Here is a 27,773-nt window from a genome sequence, read left to right as displayed (position 1 = left end):
GTGGAAGAGTGGCGTAGGAAGAGTGATGGGGTCTTCCATTGTGCTCAAGAATGGAATCTTCTTCATGTGGTCTTCTTGCTTGAATGAATGGAGAGTGATTGTGGGAGAGTGCCCCCATGTGTGTGGATGAGTGAATGGATCCCCTTTCTTCTTGTCTTCTCCTCCTTTTATAGCTAGCCCATCCCCAAAAGTGTCCGTTGGACATTTAGTAGGGTAGTGATGGGTGATAATTAGGGTAGTAAGTAAGGGTTTAAGTGGGGGGTTATGGATAATAATAATAATAATTAGATATTTGACTAGTGGTAATGAGTGGGGTAATAATAGGGTAGTAAATGGGCTAACGGCTAGTTTTAGGCCGACCCTACACCCGTGCCGATTCCACACTCGCCGCCGACTCCTGGACCGAGCCGACTCCTTGGTTTGACCCGTATCTCTTTTGGGCTTGCTCCATTTTCTTCTTGGGCTTCCCTTCTTTGTCTGGGCCTTATCTCTTTTCTTCTTGGGCCCCGAGCCCACGGGGTTCACACCCCATCAATTATTATTATTATTATTATTATAGAAAACCTAACTATAATACATGAATTAGAAAACCTAGCCCCAAAATTACTTCATATTCTGCTACTCCTCTATACATCCATTCACGCAACAAACCGCACGCAGCACACAGCCATCGGACGCAGGGAGACTTGAAGACTGTGAGTCGTCTCCATACATCCATTCACGCAACACGCCGCACGCCGCACACATCTATCGAACGCAGGGACACTTTAAGACCGCGAGTCCGCGATGACTTCATCCTATCTTCGACAATGAGCGGCGACAACAGGTTAGTCTGATATTGTATTTGTAAATTATGGTGATTGTAGGAGTGGGGGCTTGACCCTTTTTTTTTCACCGTAGCCTGTAGCCGGAGTATTTTTGCGATACAAATGCGTCTGACCACTACAACATAGAGGCTAATGGAAGCAAGAAGAGAAGAGGAGGGAAGACTAGAAAGTTGCAGGAAGGATAATATTATTTGTTTCAGTTTGTTAATTATAATTATGTTAGTAGGGATCTATTTCTTATAAAATGGAGTATGTGGTTGAAATAAATCCCTAGCCACATATATATTGGGAATTTGTAGTGTATTGGGATATTTTTTTGAGATTATTCACAACATCTATTTCATTCTCTTTTCTCTTCTTACTATACCCTATTGTTATACAAATTACTTTTTAGTTTGAAACAAAAGCTTTCACCCTATTGTTTATCCACTGATTTACCAATGAATTTTTTCAAGTCTTTAAATTAAACAGGCTTCAGGCCAGGCCAGGCTAATGGTAGGCTCAGACTTGAGCCTAAAAAAAAGCCTACATACCAGCTCAGGCCAGGCTCAGGCCTTAAATTCCTATAGCAGGCTCAGGCCTAATTTTTAAAAGCCTGGCTCGGCCTGGCCTATTTCCACCCCTAGCCGTGGGGTGTTGCACCAATTGTTTCTGGTGGTGATCTGACTATTGTCACGGCTCGTGACCCTCTTGCCGCACCCATAGCCGCTTCTGACCACCACCGCCAGTAGCTTGCTACTGCCGAGCCCGTGACCGGGTCCGAGCGGACAGTCACGGACCAACCGGCTCCTCGGCCAAGAGCCCGGCCTCGTGGTCGGTCTCGTCCCACGCCCTTACCCGTTCGCTCTCATGGAATTAATACGAGAAGTTTGGGACCACATGATCATGGTTCTTTATCTGCTACTGTTACTCTTGGGCTTACATGTTTTACTCAAGCGGTTAAATTTCCTGAATGGCGGGATGCAATGGATTTGGAATTTAATGCTTTGGTGTACAACAATACATGGAGGCATGTTCCCTTAATAAGGTATGAATGTAGTTGGATGTAAGTGGGTGTTTAGAACCAAGAGAAAGGCTGATGGTTCGATTGAGCGTTACAAGGCTCAGTTAATTGCCAAGGAATTCAATCAGATTGCCGGTGAGGATTTCTTTAAGACCTTTAGTCCCGTTGTTAAACCGACTACGGTACGTCTTCTCTTATCCCTAGCTATTTCTCGTGGATGGACTATTCGACAGCTAGACATACACAATGCTTTCCTAAACGGCAATCTCGCTGAGACAGTTTATATGCGTCAGCCCCCTGGCTATGAAGACAAAACGATGCCCGGGCACATTTGTCTCCTTCAACGTTCTTTGTATGGGCTTAAGCAAGCTCCCCGTGCTTGGTTCACACGTTTGCATGATTTTTCTGGTTTCTGTTGGGTTCTCACCTTCCAAGACTGATATATCTTTATTTATATATTCACATGGCAATACTCGTCTATATTTTCTGGTTTATGTGGATGATATTTTGGTTATGGATTCTGATTCGGCTCATGTGACTGATCTTATGGGAGTGCCCTCTTTTTTCCTGGGTATTGAGACTATTCCGTTGTCTGGTGGCATGCTTCTGTCTCAACAACGATACATGAAGGATATTTTAAAACGGGCAGGTATGGTTGATTGCAAGCTCGTGGCCACTCTGGTTTCAACCGCGAAGGCCGAGACTGGTGCCGTGGTGCCATATGCTGATCCCACTCAGTATCGCAGCTTTGCAGGTGCTCTACAATATCTTACGGTAACTCGTCCTGATCTTTCCTATGCAGTCAATCGTTTGTGTCAGCACATGCACTCTCCCTCCACTGCGGATTAGGCGGCTCTCAAGAGGGTGTTACGGTTTGTAAATGAGACACTACATCTCGGTCTTAAAATTACTTCCTCTCCCTCTCTGAATATTCATGCTTATTCTGATTCCGATTGGGCTGGCAATCCTGATGATCGAAAATCTACCAGTGGTTTTGCTAGGATTCTATCTAGCATCTCTATATATTCGCTCCCTGTACTCTCAGACATTATGATTGGATACAACACAATTATATTCTCATCATATTGAGTGTATGAGCGATTTTTTTTTAATTACTTATTATTATTATTATTATTATTATTATTATTATTATTATTATTTGTCAAAACTTCTCAAGTTTCATTTTCATTTGAAAATTATAAAATATGTCTATTCAGTTTTTTTTTTCCACTTGTAAACTACAAAATTGTTTGCAATTTAATTGTTTTATGCATACAAAAATATTGGTCACAGAATAATGGAAAAGGCACCCAACCCGACCGAAACCACCCGAAGAAGGTGAACGGTCACGTAACTAAATCATTTATTCCATCACTGGCTTATTCAAGATCATGGTTGCAATATGCGCTAGGCGCTAGTCGGACGGTAGAGTAGGACGCCTATGCGACTAACTAAAAAAAAATAGTGCACGTGTGTGGGTGTATATATGTCGTCACACACACACACACACACACACACATATATATATATATATATATATATATATATATATATATTCTACATCATCAAGTTAAGGTAAATTAAAAATCGAAAGGAAATATTTCAATAATAATATTCTACACCATCAATAGTAAAGACAAATTTTAAATAATAGTAAAGATAAACTAAAAATGGAACGAAAATTAAAATGGAACGAAAATATTTGAATAAAGATATATACATCATCAATTAAAAATGGAACGGAAATTAGGTAAAAATATCACTGCATTTGATATTCTAATTGACTAATTGACAGAAAATAAAAAAGAATAATCAGCTGAAAATGAATATGATATTACTAATTGACTGAAAATATAAAAGGAAATGAATATTAATAATTGACTACAAATAAAAAATGATCCATTATTGACTAAAATGAAAAAAGAAATTGCCAGCTTATTGCATTTTAATTAAAAATGGAACGGAAATTAAAATTTAAACGAAGATATTTCAATAATAATATTCTACGTCACCAGTAGTAAATGTTTATTTTAAACAATAGTAAAGGTAAATTAAAAATAGAACGAAAATATTTCATTAAAAATATTCTACATCATCAATTAAAAATGGAACGAAAATTAGGTAAAAATATCACTGCATCTAATATTTTAATTGACTAATTTTGACTGAAAATAAAAAAGAATAAATGACTGAAAATGAATTTGATATTACTAATTGACTGAAAATATAAAAGGATCACTAATTGACTGATATTCTATCATTATATATTTTCACCGGAGTCACCTATCTTGATTGACTGAAGGTGATAGCTCTAGGCTCTAGACGAAGATGGATAAGATTGTGTTGCTACTATCAATGTTGTCTACAAAGAGGTTTCAATCATGTGTAAATACAATTGGTGATATTATGTTTTTTAAATGATAAAATTGCTATATATCTAGACAAAAAATATATTTTCCATACAGATGAATTATGATATCAATTCATTTTTATAACTGAGTTGCTAGAGGACGAACATATTTGCCTAATTTATAAAAATACTGAACAATGATAAATAAAATCTCTAAAGTTACAGCACCGCATGCGTACATCTACACATTAGCTATTAATTTGAGCAATTATTTGCTCAAATTCAAGCACTAATAATAACATAAAAACACATAAACGATCCGAACCATACATTCAATTGCACTATATAATATTTGATGTTCTAATTTAAATAATTATATATCAATCCAAATATTTTTAATATATTGCAATAAATCTATTCCGTACAACGCACGGGTGAAAATACTAGTTAAAAGTAATGTAACAATATTAGAATAGGTGTCTTAAGTAAATATTCGCGTCAACCAAACTGGTTATTGACTAGTAAATACTTAATAGTTCATTTTACCCTTTTATAGTTTTATCATCTATTTTTGGAATAATGGAATGAATATAAATAGAAATAATTTTTATCGTGTCAATTGAGTATAATTGTATAGAATATTTTTGTTATATAAAAAAGTATCATAGGTGTACCCTAGAAAGATACAATAAATAAAATATACACGGAGTATTATTTATCTTGGGCACAATTCAATTTGTCTGGCCGACTGGGGTTGGGTATACCACGCCGATGGAATAACGCCACGTTGCGTCACTTCCCTTCGAAAATGGGAATCCATCCCGACACTGCTCTTTCCTCTCCCTTCTAACCCACTCCTCCATTCTTACCGCCACTTACTTAGCTTCTTCGCCATCGCTATATAACACACTCCCTCTCAAAAGCTAATCTTCGGATCAGTTCCGCTGTTTCCTTCATTTCTCCACCAACCGAATTTCATCCTTTCAGGTACACATTCTCATCTCTCTCTCTCTCTCTCTCTCTCTCTGTTTATTCATTTTACTTTGATGTGATACAAATTCTATCAAGTTCAGGTATTGAGGACTATCTAATTCCGTATTCTGTTAATTTTGTTTTCATCCCGCTTCTAATGGTTATGATTATGGAATATGAATTATGAATTCTGACCAGTGCGAATAATCGATAATTGATACTAATAAGTTGTTTGTGGATTACTGGCTCGAATGAGCTGAAAGTATTGTACAATTTATAACTCATATGCTTTGTCAAGCATGTCGAGGATGAATTGTTTACCGATCGAGCAGGCTTGTCAAAATTTGTTTCTGTGGAGAATGGATCTGAGATGCATTGGAAGTTTGTATTAGACTTATGTGATTGTTTTTGCCACAGAAGAAACGATAGTTCTGCTGGATGAAGCTGTTGACTAGGAATTCTGATTATGGCGTATGATTGTAAATAATTCAGTATTTGATTAACTGCATGGTGACGTTTGTATTGTTTGCTTAACTGATCTAGAAAGTGTTAGCAATCAATGATAGTTGCCAAGTATGTAAAGAGTATAATATTTAGTCCATTATCTTAATATCTCTACCAAACATCACCTACATGGTTTTGAAAGATTTGTAGGTGGATACTGGATAGATTTTCTTTGTTGATTGACACATTGTTCTTCTTCATGGATGCAGTGAGTTTTAGAATGTATCTTTGAGGTTGTCTCATTGATAGGTTGGGGTATGAAAGATAAGGAGGCAGATACAATGTTGCTTCACCTTTTGTTCTTCTTCTCTCTTTTATTGAGCTTCATAGAAAATGGAAGTGCTGGGATGACAAGTGGATTTTTTCGTTCTGAGTGGCCATCAGTGGATATTCCTCTTGATAATAAGGCCTTTGCAGTCCCTAAAGGTCCTAATGCACCACAGCAAGTAAGTTTGTGATTGCTTATTGTTAATCAGTTCTGCACTTTCACCAAATCATTTGCCATGCACATTTCTATCAATCTTGATTACTAATAGCATTTTGGTGGAAATATGATCTCCATGAGAGAGTTTCACTTGAATGTTGCTCACTCTGTAGGATTTGAAGTTGCAGAAAAGAAAAATGTTAAACGTTTACTGTTAGTTTTTGAATGAAGATAAGAAAAGGACATTACTAGCAGTCATCTAGTGTATTTTGGCAGGAAACTATTTTCTCTAGACTATTCCAGACTAGGTTTGGACTTCGGATAATGCATTTAGCCAATATTTTAAATGCAAATCATTCCTGATTTGGAACCTTAGATGAACAATGCTTTATTTAATTATAAGCATTCTATGTATCTTGGTTAAGTCCATACACTAGTGTGGATGAGTTTGGAGTGGATCCTTACCATTAGACTGTTGTGCATACCATTTCACAACTTGAAAGATGCTTGAAATTCTTGATTGCCCAAGACAAGTCTCTCAAACTCTATGTTTCATAATCAATCTATTGCAGAATAATTGCTGTTGGAACTTGATTGAGAGAGTTTTTTTTTTTTTTTTTTTTTTTTTTTTTATTATTATTATTATTATTTTTTTCCAGCAATATAGTGGTGTTTCATTAAAAAATAAAACCATCTATGGTTTTCATAAGATTCTGAAATACTTGAGTGGCTCTGCTGTAGGTTCACATTACACAGGGTGACTATGATGGGAAGGCTGTCATAATCTCCTGGGTCACTCCTGATGAACCAGGGTCTAGCCAAGTACGCTATGGCTTATCTGAGGGGAAGTATGATTTCACAGCAGAGGGCACATATACAAACTACACATTTTACAATTACAAGTCTGGCTTTATACATCAATGCCTTGTTGGTGGCCTCGAGGTAATTGTGCATTGAGTCATGAGATTCAAAATTGGATCTTTAAATTCTTTGAAATTGAATGAAACACTGGATTCTCATTATATGAAGGATTATTTGATATTAGTTTGAAATGTGTGTGTGGGCATGCAATTTAATCTCCCTATTGCTGCTTAGGTGCAGTATTTCTTTGTTTGTTGACATGATTCAGTTTAATGAAATGCATGGCCTGATGTATTTATTTTTAAAATTTTAATTTACCAATGTATACTTACACGGTAGCATGGTAATGATATGATGTTTGTATATCGGTACATGAGTAGGCACTGCACAATCATTTGCTTCCTTCCAAATCATTTATACAGTTGCATTTGTTCAATCATTAAACATCAGATTGATATCTTAAGTTTGTATAGTTAAGACAGCTTGACTTTATTAACCATTATGGGAGGAATTTTTCACCAAGTATTAACTTTTGCTTAGTGCCATTAACAATATTATTGTCATCACACTTCCATTTTCTGACAATATGTTAAATTGACTATATATTTTTCACTTCCGACTGATGATGTAACTTTGTTTTTTAGCATGACAGAAAGTATTACTATGAGATTGGAAATGGTGATTCTTCAAGGAAGTTTTGGTTTCAAACACCTCCAAAAGTTGGACCGGATACATCTTACAAATTTGGTATTATAGGTTAGTAGTTTTCTACTTTTCTTCTGACCAGAAATTAATTTATATGTTAGTCTATTTATTTAACTCTTTCCTAAGGTAACTTTTTCTTTCAGCATTTTTTATATAGTAGTGTCTATTTATATGTTATTCTTTGTGCTTTATTTCTCCATTACTTTTCTAACATTGTCATTCAAGACCTTTCTCATTTTCATTTATCCTTTCTGTCAATTTCAGGTGATTTGGGCCAAACATTCAATTCTCTCTCCACTCTTGAACATTATATCCAGAGCGAAGGGCAGACTGTCTTATTTGTTGGAGATCTCTCTTACGCTGATAGATATCAATATCACGATGTTGGAGTGCGTTGGGATACATGGGGCCGTTTTATTGAAAAAAGTTCTGCATATCAGCCCTGGATTTGGTCTGCCGGGAATCATGAGATAGAATACATGCCATATATGGTACTATTATAAAAATATACTCATTCAGTTGCATGCATGCTTATATTTTTGTTCTTATTAATTGTTCCATTTAGGAAGTATCATGTTAAAACTGTGACTAGAGAGCTAATGCACAGAATCACATTCGTTTTCTGCTCTTTTTTGTGATGAAAGCATCATAAGACAAATTGTGTACCAAATAAAGTCTCTTCTGTAATTTTTTCCTGTTGTCTTGTTTTAATTTAATATTTTGAATTCTTGAAGCGTAATCTTTGCTATCTTCCTCTGAGACACAAGTCTAATTATTTGTTACCCCATGGTGCAGATAATATGATATTGCCTGCACAATTTTCTTGCTCCTGAAGCATAATTATGCAATGATTTCTCCTTTCCATCTGTTTGAAGTTTTAGTCAAAGTTTTTAACTGCTATCCTCCATTGTTTATGATCAGGGGGAAGTAACTCCTTTCAATTCGTATCTCTTTAGATATCCCACGCCCTATAAAGCCTCCAAGAGTACCAATCAGCTTTGGTATGCAATCAGGCGGGCATCTGCTCATATAATTGTTCTATCCACCTACTCCCCATTTGGTAATTTACTTTTCCTATTACTTTGGTTGTGAAATCATGAATGCATCATCTAATTGACTATGATGTAAATATGCATATCCATGTTATGGCATTTTTCAAGGATGCATCTACATTCTTACAGCAATCACTACTGGGAAAAAGTTTTGCGGTTCTCTTTCAGCATTGTCATGGTCATAGAGGCTAACTCATATTTGGTGGTCTGGAGTTTGGAGATAATATGCTGATAGTAGGCAAAGTCTGTTCTCAGTCCATTGGCATAATTTTACATCCCATCTTACTCTGATGTACAGAAAAATACTTGGTCATCCAGGATATGTGCAACTGTAAACATGTTCTAGTTGACTGGTTATCATCAAATTATTTGGAAGCTACCCCGATTCCTATGATTTTGGGTAAAAATAACAAAGAATAGAGAAAGAGAGAGCTTTATTAGCTGTTTTACTACCTTCAAAGTTACCAGTTCTACTAATGTTTTCTCATTTTTGCTGCAGAAAAGGATTGCATCTTTTTGTGTCTTATTGCATAGGTACTAAATTTGTTCTTTCTTGTACCACCATTTTCAGTAAAATATACGCCTCAGTGGAAGTGGTTAAGAGAAGAACTTACAAGGGTGGACAGGGAGAAGACTCCTTGGCTAATTGTCCTCATGCACGTTCCTATCTACAATAGCAATGTAGCCCACTTTATGGAGGGTGAAAGTATGAGAACTGTCTATGAGGAGTGGTTTGTCAAATACAAAGTTGACGTGGTATTTGCCGGTCATGTCCATGCTTATGAGCGATCAGTGAGTTCTTAAATCTACATTATTTTTCTACACTTCAGTGACAAACTTCTTTACACTTTGCCTTCTTTAAAGGAAAATAGTCAAATACTATGGTTATATTATCTAATAGACTAATAGTAAGCCTTCCTGAAAGAAGTATAATTTTGCTCTCCCCTTTCCAACAATGTTTTCTACAACACAACTAAAACAGTACTTGATATTCTATATGTGAGGAATCTTCTGAATTGCAACTTCTATCCAAGTATGGTTTGGTCTGCTTAGTGGATTCTCTAACGAGTCTTTATAATTTTCAGTACCGCATATCAAACATCCACTATAATGTATCAAGTGGTATTGCTTATCCTGTACCAGACAAATCAGCTCCTGTTTACATTACTGTTGGAGATGGAGGGAACCAGGAAGGTCTTGCTGGAAGGTAATTTAGCAGATATATTGAATAAAATCTTTCTAGTTAAGGACATTAAAATGGTATATATATATTGGATCAGGTTCAAATGAAAACTAGGCTTCTCCGGTAAGAAGTGTGAACAAATTGCGTCTGTCCATCTTGGAAGATCAAACTTTGCCTGTGCACTTGGAAAATTTTAATAATGCATCTATGGAAAACTATGAGTGCACTCAACTCGAGTGCACTATTATAGATCTTGAGTGTACTGTTAGTTGTCCATGTATGCACTATCAAGCTTTTTCAAGTGTACGGACAAAGTTTGTAGTAATTTTTGTAATTGTTAGATCTACTAGATCGATGACTAGCATTTGTCTACAGTTCTTACGGGAACCTAATTCTCATTCGAACTTGATCCTATATATATATATATATATATATATATATATATATTCTATTTTTTCACTGGTGCATTACATCTTTTAACTGCATATATCTGCAGATTTAGAGATCCCCAGCCTGAGTACTCTGCTTTTCGCGAAGCTAGTTATGGCCATTCTACATTAGAGATAAAGAATAGAACACATGCATTCTATCATTGGAACCGGAATGATGATGGAAAAAGAGTTGCAACTGACGCTTTTGTTCTACACAACCAGTTCTGGTAAGTAAATTTGAACTTGGTCCCCATATTTGTATCTCGTAATCTACTACTTACCTCTTCCCATTAAACTAAAGATGTTGCTATCAAGTTTCAATGGCTGATGTTACACATCCCTACAGTATTTACCCTTCTCGAGAGAAAAGAAAACTGAAGCTCCACTGTCTATTTAACGCTTTTGTCTCATCCATCATCCATGTAATGTTTGTTGCTTTAATTTTATCAGTTTTTAATCAAAACCTTTTCACCTCTCAGGGGAAACAACCGGAGAAGGAGAAAGTTGAACAAATCCCGTCTTCAATCAGTCATTGTTAGCAGGTACTCTACCGCGCCATTGTGAATCAGTCATTGTTCTCCATCACAACTGGCGATTTTGCTGCAGCATTGAATCCTCGGCTGCTTTGTTGAGTTCAGGATTTCTGAGATGTGGCCTTACCGTAAATAACAATTTCTGTTGTTTATATATGATCTGACCTTTTCTTTCTTTGATAATAATGTTATTGAAGAATAGCATGAAATAAAAAAGATGTTTTTGTGAATAATGTGAGATGTGTATATAAAATATATGAACTTTTCCTTTGATGTCAACCGTGATGTTTCTAAAGAAAGAGAGGAACATTCATATCAACTGGATGGAGAGAACAGAATGGAAAAATGTGGGATATGTTTTTCTCATAAACTAACAAATCATGTAACTCTGGGCCTGGGGCACCCCAATCTGCTACGATATTCCAAGAAAATGTGAGCAGCACCATAATGTGCCAAAGCACCAAGGACCACAAACACATGAAAAATCTGGTGACTCTGGCCAGCCAAATCAAAAGCCCCAGGCTTCCATCTCTCCGGGATTCTGCTCACATAGAACATAGTCCCAACAATATAAAACAACGCCATGGCTCCCTCGTAAGCAAGCGTCACATTCCTGTAAGGGTCGTTCCAGTACACAACCATAGCATGGACTGCAGGGATCAGGCCGAACAGCCCCATGGCGAGGAACAGACAGGCGCGAAACCACCTGTATTTCCCACTAGAAAAGGCGGGGGTGAGGAGAGTGAGGATAATGACGACCCCAATGATCGAGATCCCTGTTAGGTAGACGATGTGCCAGGGCGGGGAGCACTGGAAAATGTAGTACATTGGAGGGAAATAGGAGGTGGATATCATGACAGTGATCCCCACATAGTCCATTTGTGTGATTAAAAGGGTTAGGGGTTGGGAGTGGCAACAGAAGAGGTGGCAAACACTGCTCGACAGAAAACAGAACATCGAACCCGCTAAGAACACATACAATGGCCATGTTGCTGCAACCACCATCCCTTCTGCTGATTTAATGTCCATCACTGATTCCTGAGTTGGCACCTGCCAGATACATTCAATTTCATTCACTATACCTAAAAGGCAAGAAACAAAGACTCAAAGAGCTCACACAAACATCCAACCTATATCTACACTCTCATTTAACCTAAACATAATCTGATGATTTGATTGGCTATGCTTCGAGTAATGTGCAATCCAACTATCAGTTTAAACTTAACTTGGTATCGAAGGCTATCAAAAGGCCAACTCGTTCACATATAAAAAAATTAATCGAGTTGCACACACAAGGGGTGTTCTTTAAATTTTAATTCGGTATCAATAGGTCATACGAGTTCACGTACCAAAAATTAATCTGCTTGCTTGCACACGTGAAGAGGCGTGTTAAACATGTAAAGTCTAAAATTATCAACGTTTTAGTTAAAACGGAACACATCTTTCAATTTCTAGTAACTGAAGCCAAAGGGTGCCTTACCTGGAAAGCATTCTTTGAATTCAGAGATGTATTTGCATCTGCACTAGTAGGTAAGTTCCTGCAAGACACAAAATCCAATCAAGAAACTATTCCCAATATGTTAATGGGAATCAAGAGAAAATAAAATAAAATTCAGAATCAACAAATTTCTCAGTTTACCTCAAGAATGTCATGAAATCTGTAAGTTGATGTATATGGGCAGAATTGGCCACAACCAATACCACAATCAGAATAAACCCAATCAAATGCCTACCCAAAAATAAATAAATAAAAAAATTAACAAAATAAATTTAGGAAAATTAACAAAAAAAATGAGGAATATGCTTACGTCCAGACGTTGAGAGTTTCATTGTGCCACCGGAAAATGCTGAAGAGAGCTTGTTTGAGGGGCCATTCAGCCCTGTAATAGTTGAGAATAAATTCATTGTCTTTCATATACTCCGGCAGTTCTTGAAAAGACACTAGACCATATTTTCTCTTCTTCCCCGCCGTCGGAGAGGCGCCGGTGGTCGGAAGAGGAGAATCTTTCCGACCCTTTTGTTGGATCATTATATTCTTCTTCCGAACAGAGGCTTGATGATATGAGAGAAGTGAGGGATTGTGTGTTGAGAGGAGTGATTGTGGTGAGAGTGTTTGAATTTAGGAGCATGGCGAGTGATGGTAGCTGGCAACACTGGCCAACTACCCCACCGTCCGCAGCATTAAAGAGTTTGTTTACCCAATAGAGACATTGCCCATTCGTATTTCCAAAACGTTGTTTTGTTATTCTTCTTCTTCCAAATATTGTCGGGCGAACTAAGTCCGTTCAAACATTGTTTTGACATTTTAAAATACTTGTTGCAACCATAACAATTCAGGAGCTATCGTCTATTTCTTCACAATTAGAGGATTACAAATTACCTTTTTATTTTTATCTTAATTTTGCCGGACTAATTATAAGTCCACACGACCCCAGTTCTACAGTTATTGCAAAGGTAAATTGCGAGTTGCATAATCAATCCACTTATCAGATCTTAATTTTTATGTACGCACAAAAGATTCAATCCACACTCGAACCCCCAGGGTCCCCACACGACTGCCTTTAGTTGCGACATCAAGTCAGACGATGAACGACTACGCTAAGCCCCGAGAGCATAAATTGAGTTTTTTTTTTTTTTTTTTTTTCTCTCAAAGGTTGAATCCCCAACACTAGGAGCCCTCCATAAATTGCGTTTTCTTGATACAATATTTGGTGATGATTGCGTTTTCTTGGAACAATATTTTTGAAATGGGTATATTTCATGATTTGATAATTAACTATTCTCGAGATAAATAGTTCACTTTATATATATATATATATATATATATATATATATATATATATATATATAAAAGTTTGAATTCTAAATTTGAGAGTTCAATGCTTATGTTCAAGATAAGTGGATGAGTAAATCACGGGATGTATCTCAATTTGTGAACAACAAAGTTAAATCTATACTTTTTTTTTTCAGGGTTGATTCACCAATTAAATTGTGTCCCGAAAGGCAAATAGTTAATTTTTTTAGTAATCATATCCTATTTATGATGTGTGTATCATTACAAGGTAAGATCATGTGAAAACTCATGTCCAAGTAAGAATGTGTCAACTTTAAAAGTGCACCTCACAAACTACAATCTTAGGATATGTAAAAATATAACACAAACTTGAAAAGTAAAATTCAGAAACTTTGAAAATGCTAGTATAACCCAAAAAAAAAAAAAAAAAAAAAAAAAAAACCTCTAAAAATGCAATTAAAAAATACAATTCAAAATCTTTATAAGTACATGCACAAGTTCTTTATCAGTACACAAATTCATAATTTTACCTATATTTTTTCATTCCTTTAAACTATTCAAGCAATTGAATATATTCATTGAGATTATTTTATGCATACCAAATATTCCTCCTTTTGTTCATTCTTTTTGAGATGTTATTCATATTCCCCTTGCTCTAATTTTTCAAATAAAACGTGTACTTATATCTAGAATGAGGTGGTTGCACTTTTTAAAAAATTTTGTTGGTTGTCCTACTACACCCACAAGGGACATCCAACTAGAGGTGGCAGGTTAAAACATTAACAAATGTATTATATCTTGTCCAATTATGTTGTTTGTCTTATCTAGCAAGACAAGTAATGTTTTCCTCAATTGTTTTGAGGAAGAGGTGATAAGAATAAGTCTAATATATACATGTTTTTCTAAAATTTCTTTAGTTTATATGGTTGTCATGTATTTTTTGCAGAATAGTTGTTTACATTTGTACATTATTTACCGTAGATATAGTCTCATATACTCAATATATCCTTCATTATATGTAATATACACTTCTTTTATTACCTTTAACAAGAGGTACAAAATTTTATAGGTAGATCAGAGCGGAATTTTATTATGTGTGTGTTTTTTAAGTTTCAAAAAATATATTCAATTTTTTTTTTTACGTAAAATACTAAACTTCTTGTTAATATTTGACCAACATTGTAAATATTAGATTTTTGACTTTTTTGATGAGTACGTGAATATCACCTAAAATTATATAAAAAAATAACAATTTTAGCTCTTAAGTTATAAAAAAAATAATTGATTTAGTCCTTAAGTTACTATTGCAGGCACATTTGGTCCTTGAGTTTTCTTCAGAGTGACACCAATGAGTTGGAGATCCTGATTTTATGTTAACATTAAAGACAATGCATTAAGTATTTGAAGTGTGATGGTAGAAAAGTGCAATTTCAGTTAAATATTGTAATTGTATAATTTTAGTTAAAGATTGAATATTCATCAAAAGACATTCAAGATTTAAAAAGGAGATAAAAATTTGAGAAAATTGTCCCTAAATAAAACCAGACTGAAATCCATGGGATACGGAAAGCAGGACAAATTATTCTGTGAACCCGGGTCCACCTTACAAGATAGATTCATATTCAAAATACACAATTTACATATTGAAAATGTTCACAATTTACATACTAAATGTTCACAATTTTGTAAAAGGTAAATTGTGAACATTTAATATATAAATTGTGAACATTCAATATATAAATTGTGTATTTTGAACTTGGGTCCACCTGGCAAGGTAGACCCTAATCCATGGTATAACTATCTGGGAAGTAGATGCCAGTACATTATTCTAACTCATAAAGTATATTATTCTTACTCATAATGTACATTATTCTAACTCATAAAATTCAACGACGACGTTTTAGACTGTGATCCACACAATAATTTGCCAAAATTTTATAGGTAGAGCGAAATTTTTGTATGCGTGTGTTTTTTATGTTTCAAAAAATATATTCATTTTTTTTTTTACGTAAAATACTAAATTTCTTGTTAATATTTGATCAGCATTGTAAATATTAGATTTTTGACTTTTTTGATAAGTGAATGTCACCTAATTTGTTTTTAGAAAATGACAATTTTAACCCTTAAGTTATCAAAAAAATATAGTTGATTTAGTCCTTAAGTTATTATTGCAGCCACATTTGGTCCTTGAATTTTCTTCAGAGTGACACTTTTAGTTTAGTTATTGAGTTGGAGATCATGATTTTATGTTTACATTAAGTATTTGAAGTGTGATGGTAGAAAAGTGCAATTTTGATTAAAATATTTTAATTGTATAGTTTAGTTAAACATTGAATATTCATCAAAAGACATTCAAGTATAAAGATTTAAAAATGAGATAAAAGAATTGAGAAAATTGCCCCTAAATAAAACCAGACCGAGACCAACACTACTAGAAATTATGCAATTTTCGACCACCTGAAAATAATCTTAAATCAAGTAAAAAAGCTTGTTCCGACCACTTTTGGTATCCGGAAAAACCTTTATTGCTATTTCCGACCACTTTTTACTCTCGACTTGATTTAAAATCACTTTTAGGTGGTGGAAAATTCCATAATTTCCGGTAGTGCAAAATCCATGGGATACGGGAAGCAGATACCAGTGCAGTTAGCAAACAATGTATTCAACTTTTAACCATTTAACCAAAAAAGGTTAAAGTCAATAAAAGAGGAAATAACACAAGAAACATGAATGTCAAATACTTCCTAATCCTCTCAAAGTTCTTTCTTATTCTCTTTGGCTATACCAGTATAGTAGCTCTAGGCCTCTATAAAACTCTCTGAGAATTAATGGAGCTATTCTGTACACGAAATGTTACATTGGCAATAAATCCTTCGAGCTTCGGGCGACACATTAGAGCAAGTATCTACAAAATCCGAGATGAGCCGAGAGCGCATTTCAAATAACACGATCTGCGCTTTTTCACTTAGGTGTCCCTGTAAATAGGTTGCGCTGTCCACTTGAGATTCAAGTTGAGCTTCCCTGATTTTGCACCGTCTAAATCATACGTTTCTTTATATTCACCTTCTAATATAACCCTCGTCAAAGTTATGATGCACCGTCCCATATAATCCTGCATACAATACGTATTCAGCATAATATATAAAAATAATAAAAGTACAGTTTCACTATCGATTTAAACTTTCATTAAGACATTCTTTAGTAGTGCAAAAATTCATAGTGTGCGAACGAGGAGCAAAGTACATGTTATTGAAAAAGAGAATCACGTTATAATGAACTTGTAAAGGCTAACGATTACTCAGAAAAGGAGAAAGGGAAATCGCACAATTGTCAAAAGATAACTACTTTTTCGTAACTAATAGTTATACGAGCAGGCAAAGGAACTGAATGACGCCAAATGTTTTTACCTTCCCAAATGTGTCGTGATCCCAGACCTCGAGAATTAGCATATCATGTAACCCATCCTCAACCACGAAGTCAAAAGTTTGATTCCAGACCGGATTTAGACTATCCATCACAACCTAGAAGTAAAAGAGTAGCAATTATGTTATAACATGAAAATAATAGCTATGCTTTTCATTGACCCAAAGATGAAATAGGAATTATGATGAGGAAAATAGAATTTCCAGGACCCCGTCCCTAGAGTCACTGTAGAGGTAAATCACGAGTTGTGTCTTCATCCTGGGCCTTTTGTCGTGACATCAAGTCAGGCGACGAACCACTATGCTATGCCCCGAGGGGCTTCTTGATCCCTTTTTTTTATTAACTTAAGAGCAAAAGCGGGAATATTTTTCCTAGGAAAGCAAAAAGAAACATACCCTTGTTTTGTTCTTTGTACCAGCCTTCCTCAAAGTAAGCACAACAAAAGGATCGGATTTCCCGAGTAGATCTGCTGCGGGAAGGTCATCAGCAGATATCACAGTAACAGAAAGCACCCCTCGTACAATTACCTCCCTTTTTTTGGTAACGCCTCCATTTTCAGCAGCTTCTTTCGATTCTGTGCTACTTTTAAGAACTTTCTCTAAAGAAGTCATAGAATACTTCTCAGCAAAAGGGCTAGTAAACCCATTACCCATGCCTGAAGGGCAATACAACAGCTCCAAGTTCACCTAATGAAAATCGAACAAAGCATTTGGCATTTACAACATGAATCAAATTAGATCCTCTATTTTAAAATAATACTGATATTAAAATATATTCGAGCATGTTAAGAGTCTCACATTGATAAAATAAGAGAGAACATATGGGTTTATAAGGCCATGAGTTAGACTAGCTAATTGGTTGGATTCGATCTTTTAGTCTGGTTTGACCTATGTGCATTATAACCCAGTTGAGTGACTCTAGCCCAAAAGTAGATTTTAGTTCTCACCTTCCCCCTATCTTTTTTGTCTCTTTGAATCTCCAAGTCTTTCACCAACTCCAGCCATACATCTTTCACTTTTCCCGGTTCAAGCTCATTCAATCGTATATGGGCACAACCAATCAGTTCGCTTGCTTGCAACCCTTCATCATCATAGATCTTTACCACTAAGTGTTGTGTTAATGGATCTTCAACAATGAACTGAAAATGCTCGTTCCAGACTGGGTTCAAATCATTGTTCTGAAATGCAACACATTACGTTTATGTAAAACACGATCAAATAGCTCTTAGAGAACTCTTGAAGGGAAGAAACACATCAACCACTTACAATTGTCTTGCTTTTTTTAGTTCGTTCTCGTACAGGGCGTACATATAACACAGCATAAGGATCAGACTTCCCAATGAGGTCTTTATTAGTTAACCCCTTTGCTTGAACGAGTTTCACGTCTAACTTTCCAACTGGCTTCAGTTCAAGGTCACTAAAAAAAGAGATAGAAATATAAATTAGAGATACAAGCAATCTTTTACAGATTAATATATTATTATAATTCTTGATATATTTTGGCACCCAAGGTCAATTGTTCCCATGTTAGTTGGTCCAAAGTCCAAGTAGGTTGATAGCCCACACAAATGTTCGTGGCAAATTAATACCATGGACCAGGGTCCACCTTGCATTGTGGATCCTAGTCCAAAATTACATTCAAATTATGTGTCTGCAGTTAACATATTATGTGCTTGTAGTTATAGACTTATAGACACATAATATGTTAACTACAAATACAATTTTTTTAACCATGATCCACAATGCAAGATGACCATGGTCCATGGTATAACAATTGAAAGTTCGTCATCATCTCTTTTAAACCGATTCTTTGGATAAACTTGTTGGGTTGTTTCCACCTTGCACTATGCTACAATGAGATGAAAGGTAAGGCTGCAAGGTGTTCCGACAAGATGGTGTTGGAATGAAGAAAAAAGAAATCTATTGATTTATTCTTCACAAGGACGGAAAATTAGATGATAATGTAAATCGTGAAAACATCGTTGATGGAATGAAGTGGTAATACCTGTAATCCCCAGGCAATATAGGAATAACTTTTCGAACAGGCCACATGATAGAATCTTCAATAGCATCTCGTATTGTACCCTTTAAGAGGTAAATATTAATTTGTTAAACCAGGACCGCATCATACTACATATTAACTGTATTAACCAAACTACTTAAAAAATGAGAATAACAGAAAGCTAGCAAACCTCAAAAATTAGAATAGAACAAGTGTATAATGGCTTGAAAGTTGAAAATCAATGGAGAAAAAAAAAAAAAACAGCATAATTAAATTGAAAATTCTAGCCGAACCTCAATTGCATCAGACATGCCAGGTATTGTCGACAAATCACCACCAACTACTTTGAGTGTAAAATCCAGCTTTTTCTGCATACATTTTAAAAAATAAATTCAAAAAACGTAAGCCATGAATCTTTTTAGAAGTGAGATACGATACTATGACAGCATATACTTAAGCAGGTTTGGACACACGTACAGCTAGACAATGATGACTTATTCAGTACTAGTGCCTCTGAGGCAGAATGATTTGTCTCGTGTATCTAAGCCCACACTTAACAAGTTGTAACCAGCTTGGTTAGCGTGAGTGGCCGTGCACTCTCATCCTTTAAGAGAGGTCGGGAGTTCAATCCCCCCACCCCCCCTCTTCCCCCCGGGTATGGAAAAGCCAATCTGGCCAGCACTTTGCCCCTTATTTAGGCCGGCCCGGTGCGAATGGGGATTAGACTGAGTATGACAGGCTTAAAGGTGCCTCCTACAGTTAGGGCCTATTCAGGACACCTCATGGTCTGACCAAAAAAAAAAACAAGTTGTATGGTCTAAAGATATGAGTGTTTAAAATTGAGCTAGAAGTTTATATCACCTTTTGTCTTAAAGATACGCATACAGCTCCAAAGCAAGGAAGCTCTTCTACAAGTGGACGAAAGATCAGCCTGAAAACCCCAGTAAAACCAATGTTTTTCACCTATACACAGCAGAATTACAACACATGTAGTGAACTTATACGAAATTGCAATGTAACTAACAAGATACGCTGGTGCACATACATAGTGGCATAAGATAGAGTCATTAATTGTTTAAATGATGACTTTATGTATGCATGTTTAAACACAAAACTATGACCCACTAATGAACGACAGAAAGAGTTGCATTAGAATGGGAAAAAAAATTTTATTTGTACAACTATGAAACATCTATAGGAAACAATCAACACATTCATAACTGATAAGAAAATCTTTACCATGAATTTTAACATTGTGAGATAGTACAATCAATCTGAGAGATAGTTATCTAACATTGTGAGTTGTGACTAAACATGATAAGGCCAAACTTAAAATTCATGACAAAGATTGATTGTACATTGGTACCTAGAATACTGGCTTATTGATGCAAGTCCACTAAAGAAATTCTATTGACAAGCAATGGGAGACACTAGAGAGAAAGATCAATACTCTGGATCAGGATAAGAACAATGATTGTAGATTTACAAGAATGGAGCTAAAAACATGAATAATATTTTGCAGATTTACAAGAATAGGGCTAAAAATATTTAGGTCCCAGAGTTTGCCAGGTTTTTTTTAATACTACTTACTCTGTTACAATGTAGTATCTGTTCATAACTACTTTCTCAACAGGGTTTGTCAAGTTTAGATATACATTCTTTGTGGAGATTTTGAAATTATATTTACATATCAGCAAGAAAATTAACATCAGTTAAAACCATCAGTCTCACAGAACAAGTAAGCCTAATATTTTAGATATGGAGACAAATAATTAAGAAGGTATATTCGTGGGCTTCTAATTAAGCAAGTAAGCAACAATTGAGTTACCTGCACTGGTAGTGCGACACCGAGGTAAGTCTTAATATCAAGTACTATATTAGGATTTCCATCCCATTGCATCTCTAACTCCATAGTAATACCATCACTTCCATCTTCGACGATAGAAATCCCTAAAGGAAAAAAGTAAATGGCCTTCAACAAATAATTGGTTTTCAGATGTGCTTCATCTTGGAGAATACTACCATTATTTATACGAATGCACTAAAACAATTTCATAAACTCTGAAAATGAATACAAGATTTTACAGATTACAAACCAAGGAATTCCTCTCTCCTAATTATTTTACAGTAGCAGCAAGCACAAGTTAACATAAAAAACTAATCAAATTGGCAAGTAAAGAACTTCCCAATACACCATGCTTGAAGTTCAAGGAAATTCATTGAATAAAAATACGTAAAAATCCCATCATTCCAACCTGTAAATTGTGGAGCAACAGTGCCAAGAGTGAACTTTGAAAACTTCAATGAGGCTAAAACCACAGGTCGGTATGATTCCAGAACTGGCTCTACATTCATCTTAATCAATTCTGAGGCTGCCTAAATTACCCAATCAATAAAATTTTACACACACCAAAACAACCAAAAATTAGAAAAATTACTAAGAATAGTAACACCTTTTGTAGACTTAAATACTACTCTATATGTAGCCAACAATTCTAACCTCATTCACAGCCGGCCAGATCTTTACAAGGTGACTGTTGAGCCACTTCAACTGAAAATCCAAATTTTTTTTAAAAAAAATACAATTTTAGAAACAACTATAGATACACAAAACATTTAGATTTAAGAAAGAAAAATTCAAAGATTTGACCTTTTGCTGCTTAGAGAAGACAACCCAAGAAGGGTACTGGTCCGGGGTGAAAATCTTTCTGGAATCCTCCACCGTCATTCTTGCAAACGCCGCAACAGTAGCAGCCTTCGGGTTCAAGTTCAAATAAAAAAAAAAAAAAAAAAAAAAAAAAAAAAAAAAAAAAAAAACAGAAATCAAACACCAAAAACTTCATAAAAAAAATAAATAAGCAGACATAGCAAAGCAGTTCAACTTACGAGTTCGGCACGGCGTTTGGATCGGGCGTTTTCAGATTTGACAAACGCGATTATTAAAGCTACGCCAACAACTACTCCGATCACAAGGCCAAACAGGAACGCCATTAAAATTAAAGCAGAGTTTGTTCAAGCTAGAGAGAAGTATTCTTTCCTCCTTGGGGGTTTAGTGAAGATCAAAGCGTGTATGGGTCGTGTAAATCAAAGGATTTGGGCGGCTGAAAACGAAAAGTTGAAAGAAGGAGGAGAAGTGAATGCAGCGCTGCCATGTGCAGACAGGCGGACAGGCCGGTTTACTAGCTGTGGACCCGTTTGGTTAAAGGATCTAAACGACACGAAATACGGATGTAGCATCTAAAAAGTGATCTTTTACATTTTACCAAAATGGCAATTCTTTTATTTTTATTTTTTTAACTACAATCTAACATATTCGTTGAACAACAAGTGTCAGAACAATATCATCAATTCATTCATTTTATTTATATGTATATATACCAAGTTCAATTGATGAGAACTGTAATGAATTGTATGGACAGTAATTGATTATCAGAGTACAAGACCTATATATATATATATATATATATATATATATATATATATATATACAAGGAGAGTCCTTAGGGTTGAGGTTCAACCTTTAGAAAAATATATATACAACAAGAAACCCAGGAGACTATGATTGGGAATCATATGTAGACTCGAATACATAGATAGAGTCCTAATACAATTAATAATGAATAATTCAACTTATTATTTTTATTTGTTGAGTGTAATATATAATATATAAAATACAAATATCTACTTCAAATTAGAGTTAATTCCAAGTTTCCAACCAAAGTCCATTGTCTTTAGTGACAATTTTAAATTTAATCTCAAACTATACTTTTGTCATTTTAACACCCTAGGTTATCATATTTTGGACACTTTTGATCCTTACGATGATTTGTCAGGTGAAACCCTATTTTAGGGAATAGTATTTTTGTCTCTTCAATTTTTTTCTAATGAGTTAATTTCAGCGGAAGTCCATTGTCTTTGGTGGCATTTCCAAATTAAGTCATAGACAATCATTTTTGTCATTTAACACCCAGACTATCATATTTTGGACACGTTTGGTCTTTTCGATGACTTTTTTCAGGTGAAATCTTTTTTTTTTTTAAAGTATTTTTCAATGACAAAAGAAGAGACTTCTTTCTTTTTCTTTTCATTTTTTTGCTCTACAGATATAATAGATGATTCAGAGAATCATGGACCAAAATAATAGATATCAGACTAAAGTTGATCGGGTGGTGACATCGTGACCTTTCCAACTGCGGTGCAAAATTATTCTCCCGTACCCGGAGGTCTTAACATACTTAGTATCGCCATTGGGGAAGGACTATTTGGGACCGGGTTGAAGGAGATGGTGCAATCCACAGCTGAAGAGACGAAAATCAGAAAAAATAAATAAATACTAGCGCAGAAAATTTGAAAAATAAAAAATGAAGAAACGAAAATGTCATTACCTAAAATAGGGGTTCACATGAAAAAGTCATCAAAAGATCAAAAGTGTACAAAATATGATAGTATATTATGGCGGTAAAATGACAAAATTGATTGTCTGGAACTAAATTTGAAATTGTTACCATTCCACCAAAGACAATGGACTTCCGCTGGAATTAATTATTTTGGAAATAAAAAAAAAATTGAAAAGACAAAAATGTCCTTGCTTAAAATAGGATTTCACGAGAAAAGTCATCGAAAGGATCAAAAGTGTCCAAAATATGATAGTGTATGGTGTTAAATGTCAAAAATGATAATCTGATGCTAAATTTGAAATTATCGCAAAAGACAAAGGATCTCCACTGAAATTAACTCTTCAAATTATTATCTTAAATTTTAAGTTGCAACATAATGTGTCCTTTAATTTGGTATTTCAAATTGAACCAAAGGTCAAACTATGTGAAGTGTGTTTGTGACCCATCATAATCCTACACACATAGCCAAAGGTCTTGTGGTTGAGCGGCATAGCTGTGACTTTTCAAATGAGAAGCTTCAGGTTTGAACCCCAATGTGGGGGCTTTGACTCATTGTGGTTACTACATTGTAACAGAGTCAGTAGCACTAAGATTAGTTTAGACTTTTAGTTAAAGTGTTAATATAATATTAGCAAATAAGTTTTGATGGATTAATTTAATTCGGATAGTCCGAATCAAATAACCCGATAATTAAAATTTAAAAGAAAATAGATAAAAGACAAGACGTGTAATTGAAAGGACAAAGATCTTGCATTAATGATTATTGCAATGGAATTACAATGTAAGTCTTGATATCTTAATATGACAAAATGGAAAACATTTATACTAATTAATCCCGTAACTATCCTCACGAGAATAGGGTGGGCAGTTAGGACCCCTTGACCGGGTCTATAATGCCCACTTCCAAGTCAAGCACCGAACTTCGAGGCCAGGCTTTGAGCTCGGCCTTGGTGTAAGTGTTGATATCTTAATAGGACAAAATGAAAAACATTTATAATAACTTTTCCCGTAACTACCTCCACAAGAATAGGGTTGGCGGTTAGAACCCCTTGACCGGGTTCATAACGCCCACTTTCGAGTCAAGTGCCGAATTTTGAGGTTGGGCTCTAAGCTCGGCCGTGGGCCTCAGGGCACCAGGCACCAAGCTCGGAGCTCAGTCCTTGAGGCCATGATGCCGATTACGAGGCCAACCCCAGAGGTTGGTTTGGGTTACTTATTTCTTGATATCGGGTCAGTTTGATTCGGACCCACTCCTAATATATTCATCAAGTTTTATATATTTTTAAAATGTCATTAAAATATTAATTATTATACACAAAAAAATAAATTTAGGGAATATAAAAAAAGGTAAATAAAGTATTAAAAAAAAAAAAAAAAAGAGAGTTAGTTTAGTAAACAAGATATGTAAATAGGGATAAAAGAAACAAACAATAATATTTGATTTCACTAATTTGTACAATAATATTTTATTTGGTTAATTTGCACCAACGATTATTATAATAAAAAAAAAAATGATGCTTTAAAACCAATGTCGGATGATACTTCTAATCTATACAATCTTATTCAGATTTTCAGACTTCCATATATATTAATAATTGTAGTTAAATTGAACTAGCATTCATAGGGAACGACTATTGCGTTTAGCCGTGCACATCTTTAGATAGTAAGGAGGCGTTTGGTTCAGGTTATATAACATAACCAAGGAAATGTGACATTCCAAAGCTCACATTCCTATGTTTGGTTCATATTATCTCAGGGAATCTAACATTCCCCAGGAATGTCACATTCCCTCCACATAGGATTTTGAAGGGAATCACTCCCTTCAATTTCTAAGGTTATGTAAGATAACCTTGGTTATGTTAGTTTATTACACACACACACACACACACACACACACACACACACACACACACACACACACACACACACACACACACACACATATATATATATATATATATATATATATATATATATATATATATATATATATATATATATATAATTATTTTTGTAATTATATATTTTTTATTTTTATTATGTCAGGTTAGCATATAAAATAATTTTGTTTCTCAAGTTCAATATTTAGTTAATATTTTAAAATCATGTAATTATATATGATACCGTTATCTTATTTATTTATTTTAATTTTTAAATTTATTAAAATATATGAAAATATGTTTATGATATAATAGTGTGTGAATAAAACATAACCCTAAACCAAACATGATTATATTACATACCCCAATTTTAACCAAACACAGGAATCTAACATTCCCAGCAATCTAACATTCCTAAGGTAATCTGACATTCCGTGAACCAAACGACCCCTAATAGTAGGTTTTCTGTCATTTAAATATTTTTTATCATATAAAAGTTTTATGTTTAATTTTTTAAAGAGGAAATTTTAATTTTGGGCTTTGTTAGTTTTAGGACTTTCAAAAGTGTCAATTTAGTACCTTGAGTATGTAATTTTTGTCAATTTTGGTCACTCCTGTCAAATTTGGCAGGAAAAATTTAATCCTTTGTTAAGTCTATAATATGAGGGGCAAAATCATCATTTCTATTCTTGTCCGAATTAAGCATAGTATAACCCGGTTTAGCGTGAGAGTTTTGCAAGAACGCTTATGCAATTCCGGCGACTAGCACTGCCTTTGCTTTCTTTGAGACTGACTTTCCTTATCTTCTTTCTTACTTTAGCCCGTCTCGGCGGTTGCGCCGCCGCGCGCGGCAGCATTGCCTTGTTCTTTCTTAAATGGATGGAACGCTCTGCCACTCCCATTTCTCTTCACCTCCTCCTCGGATTCCTATTGTTGGTTTTTGGGTTTTTGGGCCCAAGGAGGTCCAACACAACCTTAGTTGGTGGATTCACCTTTCAAAAATAGAGATTAAGAATTTGGTGAATAGGATAGCTGTAAATCTGTATGTATTCCTGGTTTTCTCCCCGTCGTCCCCTTTACAGCTTTTGAGGATACCCTTTTATAGGGATCCTCCTTGGGAAATTAAAAGCCTTTACATTTAAAGGTCATAATGGGCCTTTATTAATTCTAATGCCGTTGGGCTGCCGTTACTAGGTCTCCCAACGGCTTTGCTTGACTGGGCCTTTTAATAGGTTTCTTAAATGCTAACGGCTACTTTTAGGCCGACCGCCTACTCGTGCCGACTTCGCGCTCACACCGACCTCTGACACGAATCGACTCCTCGTTTTGACCTGGGTCTATCTTTGGGCCTATCCTTCTCTGGGTTTGAATTTTTTTCCTTTTTTGGGCCCTAAGCCCGTTGGGTCCATACCCCATCACCTGTAATCCCAATAAACAAACAAACAAACAAACAAAATCCAATTAAATTATATGTGATAATTGAATTAAAAAAAAGGTTTGTGAAAAATTTAAACTACAAATTAGTTACCCCTTTAAGAGTTAGATCTGGGACTTGGTTCCAAAGCTGAACAGATCTAAGCCAATTCGATTTCTCCGAATTACTATTATTATTGTTTTTATTAACATAATCATCACGATCATCATAAACATCGCTATCGGATTTATGAGATTGTTCCTCGTAATATTCGTCGTCCTCTTCCTGGGCGCTCTTCATCGGAATAAAGTGTTCCAAAACTGGAGCGGCGCTAGTGGTCTGCTCCGAACACTCCGATTGACCGTTGAGGTTATACTCCATTGTCGTCCCCGATAACTGATCCGGGTTACTATGTTTAATTCGGACCATACTAGAAAAGACAATTTTGTCCCTCAAATTATAAACTAAATGTTGGATTAAGGTTTTTCGGCCAAATTTGGTTGGCAATTTGTCTCGAGTCAAAATTGACAAAAATTACATACTCAATATACTAAATTGACACTTTTAAAAGTTAGGTGCTGAAATTAACAAAGCTCCTATAGTCATATGACTAAAATTAAAATTTTCTCTTTTTTAAATGAAAAAAGTTGAAGAGTCAACCTCAAAATATATACTAACTAGTATTGTCCGTGCGATGCACGGCTACAAAAACATTTGTTTGTAATGTTATAATGAATAAATAATTATTAAAATTATTTGAAGTTGTTTATGATAAAGGTAATTGAAGTACCATAAATAAATAAATGAATTACAATTATATTTTATAAAACAAAACTTGTTAATTTGTTATTGAATATTATGTACAAAATAAAATATTACACATTATGGTGTGGAACCGTGCCCACCTTGCAAGGTTGACACAGTTCTATGTTCATAATTACTAAATTATATGTTCATAATTATAAAGTTATATATTCATAATTTTTGAACTTCATATTCACAATTATTGAATCTATATA

General features: G+C 35.0%; 3 protein-coding genes and 1 long non-coding RNA gene across 5 annotated transcripts; 2 read left to right on the top strand and 2 right to left on the bottom strand.

The window, feature by feature from the left end:
* The first annotated feature begins 1,267 nt into the window (after nt 1–1,267).
* Nucleotides 1,268–3,416, top strand: LOC109150039. The gene is made up of 3 exons (XR_002049074.1): nt 1,268–1,460; nt 2,106–2,108; nt 3,406–3,416. It is a non-coding gene; the product is annotated as an uncharacterized LOC109150039 (long non-coding RNA).
* A 1,510-nt stretch (nt 3,417–4,926) lies between these two features.
* Nucleotides 4,927–11,116, top strand: LOC109150037 (bifunctional purple acid phosphatase 26). 2 transcript variants are annotated; one of them, XR_002049073.1, is made up of 11 exons: nt 4,927–5,167; nt 5,866–6,102; nt 6,822–7,022; nt 7,586–7,697; nt 7,911–8,137; nt 8,568–8,706; nt 9,270–9,490; nt 9,784–9,905; nt 10,378–10,539; nt 10,792–10,941; nt 10,974–11,116. XR_002049073.1 is itself a non-coding variant. In XM_019298009.1 (10 exons), the coding sequence occupies exons 2-10, from the start codon at nt 5,914–5,916 to the stop codon at nt 10,874–10,876; spliced, it is 1,458 nt and encodes a 485-aa protein (XP_019153554.1). In that variant the 5' UTR covers nt 4,927–5,167; nt 5,866–5,913; the 3' UTR covers nt 10,877–11,116. The 2 variants fall into 2 exon arrangements, 1 of the variants encoding a protein (XP_019153554.1); XM_019298009.1 differs by having other exon boundaries at nt 10,792–11,116.
* LOC109150038 (heptahelical transmembrane protein 1-like) lies at nt 11,094–13,019 on the bottom strand. The gene is made up of 4 exons (XM_019298010.1): nt 12,654–13,019; nt 12,485–12,574; nt 12,326–12,383; nt 11,094–11,895 (listed from the first exon to the last, which is right to left on the bottom strand). The coding sequence occupies exons 1-4, from the start codon at nt 12,872–12,874 to the stop codon at nt 11,224–11,226; spliced, it is 1,041 nt and encodes a 346-aa protein (XP_019153555.1). The 5' UTR covers nt 12,875–13,019; the 3' UTR covers nt 11,094–11,223.
* A 3,255-nt stretch (nt 13,020–16,274) lies between these two features.
* On the bottom strand, nt 16,275–22,242 carry LOC109150036 (synaptotagmin-5-like). Its single transcript, XM_019298008.1, has 13 exons — nt 21,950–22,242; nt 21,714–21,818; nt 21,564–21,614; nt 21,319–21,439; nt 20,892–21,013; nt 19,925–20,026; nt 19,357–19,431; nt 19,067–19,146; nt 18,328–18,478; nt 18,009–18,239; nt 17,458–17,748; nt 17,047–17,160; nt 16,275–16,751 (listed from the first exon to the last, which is right to left on the bottom strand). The coding sequence occupies exons 1-13, from the start codon at nt 22,052–22,054 to the stop codon at nt 16,605–16,607; spliced, it is 1,695 nt and encodes a 564-aa protein (XP_019153553.1). The 5' UTR covers nt 22,055–22,242; the 3' UTR covers nt 16,275–16,604.
* Nucleotides 22,243–27,773: the final 5,531 nt, after the last annotated feature.

The sequence above is a fragment of the Ipomoea nil genome, unplaced genomic scaffold (assembly GCF_001879475.1).
Source record: "Ipomoea nil cultivar Tokyo-kokei standard unplaced genomic scaffold, Asagao_1.1 scaffold2167, whole genome shotgun sequence".
NCBI lineage: Eukaryota > Viridiplantae > Streptophyta > Magnoliopsida > Solanales > Convolvulaceae > Ipomoea > Ipomoea nil.
This window is presented reverse-complemented; position numbering and strand designations above follow the sequence as displayed.

What these genes read in the sequence shown, in the direction of transcription:
- LOC109150037 (XM_019298009.1), top strand. Translation starts at nt 5,914, where the DNA reads ATGAAAGATAAGGAGGCAGATACAATGTTGCTTCACCTTTTGTTCTTC. An exon ending in ATCCACCTACTCCCCATTTG is followed by an intron (nt 8,707 to 9,269) that starts GTAATTTACTTT and finishes CACCATTTTCAG; the next exon opens with TAAAATATACGCCTCAGTGG. An exon ending in CAGGAAGGTCTTGCTGGAAG is followed by an intron (nt 9,906 to 10,377) that starts GTAATTTAGCAG and finishes ATATATCTGCAG; the next exon opens with ATTTAGAGATCCCCAGCCTG.
- LOC109150038 (XM_019298010.1), bottom strand. Translation starts at nt 12,874, where the DNA reads ATGATCCAACAAAAGGGTCGGAAAGATTCTCCTCTTCCGACCACCGGC. An exon ending in GAAACTCTCAACGTCTGGAC is followed by an intron (nt 12,575 to 12,653) that starts GTAAGCATATTC and finishes ATTTTTGGGTAG; the next exon opens with GCATTTGATTGGGTTTATTC. An exon ending in ATTCAAAGAATGCTTTCCAG is followed by an intron (nt 11,896 to 12,325) that starts GTAAGGCACCCT and finishes TGTATCTGGCAG; the next exon opens with GTGCCAACTCAGGAATCAGT.
- LOC109150036 (XM_019298008.1), bottom strand. Translation starts at nt 22,054, where the DNA reads ATGGCGTTCCTGTTTGGCCTTGTGATCGGAGTAGTTGTTGGCGTAGCT. An exon ending in GCATGTCTGATGCAATTGAG is followed by an intron (nt 19,147 to 19,356) that starts GTTCGGCTAGAA and finishes TACCTCTTAAAG; the next exon opens with GGTACAATACGAGATGCTAT. An exon ending in ATCACGACACATTTGGGAAG is followed by an intron (nt 16,752 to 17,046) that starts GTAAAAACATTT and finishes TATTGTATGCAG; the next exon opens with GATTATATGGGACGGTGCAT.